At 45.7% G+C, this 7500-nt stretch overlaps 2 protein-coding genes across 4 annotated transcripts in view; one reads left to right on the forward strand and one right to left on the reverse strand.

Moving 5' to 3' along the window:
• LOC119179711 (uncharacterized) overlaps nt 1-7500 on the forward strand; it is a 138389-nt gene that overhangs the window by 104878 nt on the left and 26011 nt on the right. For 2 of the 3 annotated variants that reach the window (XM_075868734.1, XM_075868737.1), the window contains exon 1: nt 3404-3497. The exons of the other annotated variant lie outside the window; for it this stretch is intronic. In XM_075868734.1, the coding sequence (XP_075724849.1) occupies nt 3482-3497 (16 nt within the window). In that variant the 5' untranslated portion in view covers nt 3404-3481. Of the gene's footprint in view, nt 1-3403; nt 3498-7500 lie in introns of those variants that run through there. 3 annotated transcript variants of the gene reach the window in all.
• The window catches only part of LOC119180037 (uncharacterized), a 19072-nt gene that overhangs the window by 9456 nt on the left and 2116 nt on the right, over nt 1-7500 (reverse strand). The window contains exons 2-4 of the mRNA XM_037431168.2: nt 6535-6660; nt 1921-1988; nt 1745-1840 (exon numbers count right to left, since the gene is read on the reverse strand). Coding sequence (XP_037287065.2) covers nt 1745-1840; nt 1921-1988; nt 6535-6660 — 290 coding nt within the window. The remainder of the gene's footprint in view (nt 1-1744; nt 1841-1920; nt 1989-6534; nt 6661-7500) is intronic.

Genomic DNA, 7500 nt, shown 5'->3' on the forward strand with positions numbered 1-7500 from the left:
GTTTTTTGTGGAACGAAAGTAGATCCCTCTTGATCTACGTGACAAAGTTTGAAATGGTAATCCTAAAAGGTTAAGGTATTGAAGTGTAACTGCTGAACATTTGCCGATTTTTTTGTTTCGTGACAAAGCAACTTGACGCCACGCGAAGCCAACCGGAGCCGAAAGTACGGAATTTAGACAAATATTTGTACTACCCATCGTTCCCATGCTCGCTGAAGCAGCGTCCCGTTGCATTACCCACAGACACAAGCGCCAGAGTTCCCTCGAAAGAGCGTGTCTTTCGCCATCCGCTTGTGCGCGACAGGTGTCCCGCCATGCTCGGTGCGGCTTTGTGCAGAAAGCGCGTTAATAGGTCCTAAGCACAGTGTATACCCGCACACGTCTTAAAACGTCTGTGCGTTTTCACCTTGACTTGATGAGTTACCGCCCGGAACACAGTTACCGGCCATCCTGCTCATTACGTCCCTCTGAAGTGTGCGTTCATCGGAGTGGTCTTGCGTACATCCTCCTTTGAGGAGGAAATGCCGAATGTTGCTCCAATGTGAAATAAAAAAGAAAAACAAACAGTGCTCCCTTCGTTTAGTGTGATTTCCTACGCGGCCTGGGCATCGCTAAGCAAAAGAACAAGCTGCCACGAAGCAGTTTATTCCACTGCTTATTGGCTTGGTGACGCGCGGAAAGCGATAAATGGAGATGCCTGGTCAGGTAACATGATGAGGAGGAAGATGCGGCCACTGACCGAGCTCTTGGGTGGAAACAGAGACGTTTCGAGACCCGTACGGGCTCGTTGATTATCGCTGACCAAGTGAAGGCTAAAACACGGAAGCGTCGCGGGACCCCTACGGGGTTCTCGATCATCACTGACCGAGTCGAGGGGAGAACACAAATAGGTTTCGGGGCCATTACGGGTTTTAGATGCGGAGCATCTCTTGCTCGGGTCTATGTCCCGCGGTGTCGGCGTCCGTACTCGCACTGCGCATGCGCAACTCTCCTCCTTCCTTCTCTCCAACAGCTGCGCGTTACTCTACTACCTGCTTGCGCGTCTCCTGCGTTCTCCCTTCTGCTCTCGAAGCGTGTGTGCTACTTTCCTCCTCTAGTCTCCTCTCCTTCAAGTGAGAATATAAAGCGAGTGCGCACGCGCGCCCTCTCCCTCTCCTACGTTCTGCCCCTCTCGCCTAGCAACGTGGACGGAGGCAGTGTCTGCTAGTCTACGCTTGCTCACTCCCCCCTTCCCCCCCTGGTGCTCCCGAACCGTTCCCTTTTGTGGAGGAAGATGTAAGTTTTAACTATTTATTTATTTATTGGATCATAGTTCAAACCTAAGTCACCGGCTCAGAACAGGAGAGGGGTACCTGCATGGGAAGTTTAGCATGAACAGGCTCATCCAAAATTTACACATCCACAAAGAGTTATTACAAACGATTGCCCGTACGAGCAGCACCACAATGAAACGTTCATGGGTAAAATTACAAGCAGCACACAACTATAAACAAGTAATGCTGAAATTCCTCGATCATCACTGACCATATCAAAGTGAAACCACTGAGACATTCCGGGATTCTCGCTGGTTTTTCGATCACACTGTGTGATCAAGAGACGCGCGAGGTTCCCAAACCATCTCAGTGGCTTGGTCAGTTATGACTGGTGATGTCGTACTCGTCCCGAAACGTCCATGCTTTCTGCTTGACTAGTTCGGGGATTGTTCAGGGACAATGTTTGCTTTCTCGTGGAGATATATACTTGCCGAGTTGTCGCCTTTGCAAATTCTGATGGTATGCCTCTCCGAAAGCTCGCGCATGACGCAACCCATGAGTTGATCGTGATTCCCTTCGTTAAGGTACTGCAAAAGCAACATGTTTCATATGTCAAAGTGAGTAGACAGGGGTAGTAAACGAGCAAGGCAGGATTGTGGTACCATACCTCGTTCTTGAAGTAGTTACTTTCTATTCCACTCATTACCTCTAGGCATTGCCTGATGTCAGCTTGAACTGAAATAAAGGACGATGGTCTTCGGTCAAGAAGTTCAGAAGTCGTTAGATACATTTTGTAAGTTCGAAATCTACTTAACAATCAAATTGGTCGCGTATCTGCGTGCTTTGCGGCAAATATCGTGCAAAGACGGCATTAGTCGAAAGACGACATCTGCTGGCCGTACTACACAAGTCCTGGTCTTATCCACGTGAGATATGGCACGACATAAGAAATGAACGCCATCTGGCGGTGGTGTGAGGAAACATGAGCTTGTGTAGAGCCTAGGACCACTGCCAGGTGGCAGCACCATGTCATCGCCAGAGAATTTTTTCATGCGCATCTTTGTATTTTCGTCATGCATAGCGTCGCATTTTTCAGCGCAGCCTAAGGAACACTGGTGCCTTTAAAATTACATATCTACGTGTTTTCTAATAAAGGAACACACCACCTAATCCTTACGTACTGGTCTTGAACCTCAGGTATGCGTAATAATTTCTTTTTGCATCAACAGTGCGCACAAGTACATACGAATGCGTCGACAAATTCAAGATGGCTGGCTGTTCAGCAAGTGCTTCGATTTAGCCGAGTGGCTGAATCGTGTGACGGACAGACAGAAATACAGGCCAATACTTTTGCATTAAAATATCGCAATAAAGGCCATGGTCTTTAATAACTCTGTGGACGCGTGTTTTGCTCGTAGCTTCGCTGGCAAGGAGCAGGAATAAGAGTGTGACTTGCCTAGAAATTACGCTAGCGGCAACGACAGCGACCGAGGAAAACACTTTGGATACAAATATATAGAAATTACGACTCAATCAGGGAATAACAGCCGAAAAAATGATCACTTATGAAATTGTAGCGCTTAACAACTGCATAAAAAATTGCCATAAAACTGCATAAAAAGTTGCCATAAAAAATTATTCGCCTCTTTCACGTCAGTACGTATGAATTCCAAATTAGAGCGCCGTGAAAGTTTATGAGATTTGGACCATGAGCATTTCAGGCAATCGATGATTTCATGCGAGATGCGAATAACTGCTTGACCTGTAGGGCACCGACGTTAAAGGGTTACTGGCCCGGAAATCTGTTATACCTGCGGAGCAGTTTAAGGGACTACCCTCTCTTCATCGCAGTGACGTCACGTTTCGTACTCGCAAGCCGAGCAGGCGCTGCGTGTTTGCAGCGGCATGCGCCTGCCTGTGAACGTCAGCGCCGCCAATGCGCTAATTCGTAAGCCCGTTCCAGCGAAAGGATAGCACAAGGCCAGCGTTGGGGGTTAGACAATTGTACTTCTCTTGTGGCTCATGCCCACTATGGAGGATTGGCCGAGAATTGAGTGGTCCTGTAAAATGTTCTCGAAGTAAAGTCTGTTATAGAATAAAAAACACATTACAAGTTCTATACGAAATTTTGATGTTCACACAGTTCTACAAAAGAGAGAAGCGGAGATGAGGCACCAGCGCCGCTTGGACGCACAGCACTCGGACCAGAAAACAGTAGAAGGGGGACCATGGAACAAGAAAGAGGTAATCGCAAAACAAATTGGACAACCTCGAGAAAAAAAAACACCTAAGGATGGACGATATCATATATGTGCAGAATTAAAAACAAATTAGGCAGCTTGAACTAGTAAAGCGAAGTTTGAAAGATGTTAGTAGCTGGGCTGCTTTCTTTGTATATTTGTTGCTTGTAAACTCTGGCACGCACACACTTGGAGGGGGGGGGGAGATCAGGCAAGAAAACGTGTAGTAGCCTATGTATGAGAACTATGCAAGAATCGTTATTTTATTACAAAAATGTACAAAAAACAAGAAATCTCAAGTTATCTTTTAAAAATAAATAAAATAACAATAATAAAGTAAGAATGAATAAACAGGAAATGAGTGATAATACCATATCGAAAAACTGCAATTTTTAGCTAACAAACACTTGAGTGATACCTAACCAAATGTGCCTGTCTACTGATTATCCTTGAGATCATGCTCCTGAATTCCGCTAGGTGGCGCGACAGTATCAACATTGCGAATATAGTCGCGTGTTCGTGCAAAATGTGACGTTTTCGTCGCTTCTAAGCGTTGCTCCGCCAGTTTTCGACGCACGGGCTGCCATATATTTTTTTTACTACTTCGTCACCACAACTTGCCATACTACCATGTGAAATAACTAAAATTGACGCTACAGATATAGCTTGACGTCAGATTAGTGTCGATGTCAGTGGGTACCAAAGAAGAAAAGTTATTTTTTTTTTTTGCGACGAAGCTCCTTTTGGCGTAGCTTGTGCGTTGGTGGCGGGGGCGTGTGCCATAGCCGTGATGACGATGATGCTCACGGACAACGACTGACTTGTGCAGTATATGCGACGTCTCGATAATCTTTACGATCCACTTCGTGTGATTGTGAACAACCAACAACTACCAGGGGAACGTGCCCAGATCTCGTCTTTGCCAACTTCGTGCAGGCTAGGTTCCGTATCACAAAGCAGTAATTTTGAAGTTAAAACAAATCTCACAACTCAACATAACACTCAAACTATCACCAATAAACCTTGTTTGTAACTGTACACTGCTTTGTAACCCCTTTATATGCGTGCGTGGTTAATTTCACGGTGTATTTAGGGTAACACTGATCCCACTGCTTCGTCATTCCTTCCACTTCAGCATCATTGACTTTGTGCTTATGCCGTGTTTTTCATTTACTTGTAGGAGATAGCAAACTGGACGCAGTCAAGTTAACCTCCAAGCCTTTCTCGTACCCCATCATTCTCTCTTATGTACGTGTCACTATGCACGGGTTCCCCTGCTTCTTCTCTGGACCAAAATAACGTTCATTCATCATTATGACGCAATGCCAAAATAAAAATATCGGTATCTATCGTGCTTCACACTTATTCAGAGCAGTCACTGCACAACGGACATCTGTATGGTGGAGTACAGTCGAATTCGAAAATTAAGGCCCAACCGCATGCACGCAAATTTCGAGTGATGGCGACAGCGACAGACAAGCTCCGTCGCGTTCTCGATATATGCTCTACTCGCGTCGTGACGGCAGTGACCACATGGTGGCGCCAAAGTGCGATCGTTGCTATAGACTGAAAAACGATCGCTGGCATGTCCATAATTCGTGAATTTTCAAAGCAGGTCAATGACAAAATGCCATCTTTATTACTCTCTAGTGTGGCACAAGGAAGTCATAAAAGCGTCTCGCAACTTTTTTTTTCGCTATCTTTTGTTTAAATGCTACAGGGTGCCCAAAAGCGCAGGCTGCGACGGTTGTGATGCGCTTTCCATGACAATTGGACGTTGCAGCAAAGTTACCACCAATCACGCACGCTGCCACTGAAACATCAAAACAAACCATCGACAACAAGATATACGAGAAAACACTGCCGATGCCTAACTCACCACGTGAAATATGGCTGTAAAAATGTTTTCCGTCGAAGGTCCCCAAGAAAGATTATCGTCATTAAAGAAGCAATCTATACCTTGAAGTCCTTGAAGCACGCGCTGATAAGAAGCAGCGAGAGCAAATGGCAACCGAAGCGAGTATACCAGACGTGCAGCCATGTTGCCGCAAATATACACGCTCGCTTATGTGCGACAAGCGTTTGTTAAAGACGATCATCTTTTTTTGGGGACCTTCGACGCAAAAATTACGGTCTGTCTGTTTGTCCACCCTTAACGGTATTGGGCACTCTGAACGGCCTCAGCCGATGCCCCAAATGGCCGACCCCGTCCGCAGCGCCCAACATATGTTGCTCAAGATTCAGCGTTCATACATGTGCGATTGTGAATTAAAAAAGCAATTATTGCGCATATCTTAGGCACCATAACATTACGTACATATTCTGTGGGGACGTTTTTTTACTAGAAAAGGTATACATAATTAATTCTAAGGACCGTAGCGCTTATCACGCTGCGCTACCGATGCAACGCTTGCACAAAAAGGTGACTGCTTTCCAACGCTTTGCTAAGACGACACGGTGGTGCCACCTACCCGTTGCCTTGCGTTCTACACCTTATCACTTCTGAGACGGGCGCGCACGCCCGTCTCAGAGTCACGCGCTTCGTTTTCCCAAGAAAACTGCCAGATAGCGCTCATGTCTCACGTGTGAGGTGACTTGATTCGCTCGTTCTCTTCTGCTGCATGCTCGAGGCACTCTAACGCAGTGCCTCCAGAATACCATTCACCCGTTTTCTCGCGCAGAGCATTAAATAAATGTTTTGCTCACTCTCTCCACACGCAAGACTATCGTCTTTGGACGACATTTGCAGATTAACATGCAGGTACGGGGCAAATTTTTTTCTTTTGGTTTTTGAGATGCGCGCGACGCGACGAGTGACGGTTGGGCCTTTGCGATAGCAAATCATGTCGCCGTTTCTCGAAGGTCACGTGCTTGTAGCTGGGCCTTTAGCTTGTTCACTCCTTCACCCTTTTAGCGGGAAAGTACTACTAGTACTAATTTGTTGCCAAAAATTTCGGTATTACCGTATTCAAGCGTATACCCTGTAATTCAGTCTCGCAAAATGTATATCAGTGAGTACGTAATAGGTACGTGATACTTACGTTTGTCACAGATCATGGGGTGATGGTAATGGCGATATATAATGTCGTTGATTGACCCCGCTTGCGCCGCATGGAGCACAAACCATGTTAGCAAGAAGGCCTTGAGCTGCAGTTTGTGTTTCATGTCTGTAACAATAAAAAGAAACGATGATCACGAGGTGGAGTTGAAATCATTAGCTTTAGCTCGGCCCCTCCGGGTATTGGTATATACAGGGTGTCCCACATAACTTGAACCAAGAATTTTGAAAATGAAAGACACTTCGGTGGCGAATTGAACCCAACGCGTACTACTCGCACTAGCCTGTAGATACTCAGGCAATTCTTGAATTCTCTCCATAATAATTAAATAATAATTCCTAATTACTTTTTATCATGGCCTTGAAACTTAATGTATGAACACTGAGATGTAGAGCACTTTCAGAAACCACCGACTAAATTGTCTCCCGTACGATACGTCTAGCGCCGTTATTTTTTTCCGCGTTGTAGAGGAAGCCTAAAGCAGAACTATAGCAGTGCGCTCTCGGTCCGTCACACGGCTTCTTTTCACGTTTCCCGGGCTTTATTTACATCGTGCAAAAAAAAAAAAAACAGCGCGAGACATACCGTACAGGAAACAGTTTAGTCGCTGTATTCTGAAAGTGCTCTATATCTCAGTCTTCATAATTTTGGTTTCCAGCCCATAATTTACAAAAAAAATAGGTAATTAGGAATTATAATTGTTCAGTATGGGGAGAAAGAAAAAAAATAGCCAGAGCACCTACAGGCTAGTGCGAGTAGTATGCGTTCGGTTCAATTCGCCACTGAAAGTGCCTTTCGTTTTCAAATTCGTGGCTCAAGTTGTGTGGGGCACACTGTATAGTTTCGCCACAGTGGAAAGCTCCGATAAGTCCAACCATTTGGTGTTTCCAACCGCTGGCCCTGCCGCGGTGGTCTGGCGGCTAAGGTACTCGGCTGCTGACCCGCAGG

The sequence above is a fragment of the Rhipicephalus microplus genome, chromosome 7 (genome assembly GCF_043290135.1).
Source record: "Rhipicephalus microplus isolate Deutch F79 chromosome 7, USDA_Rmic, whole genome shotgun sequence".
Lineage (NCBI taxonomy): Eukaryota > Metazoa > Arthropoda > Arachnida > Ixodida > Ixodidae > Rhipicephalus > Rhipicephalus microplus.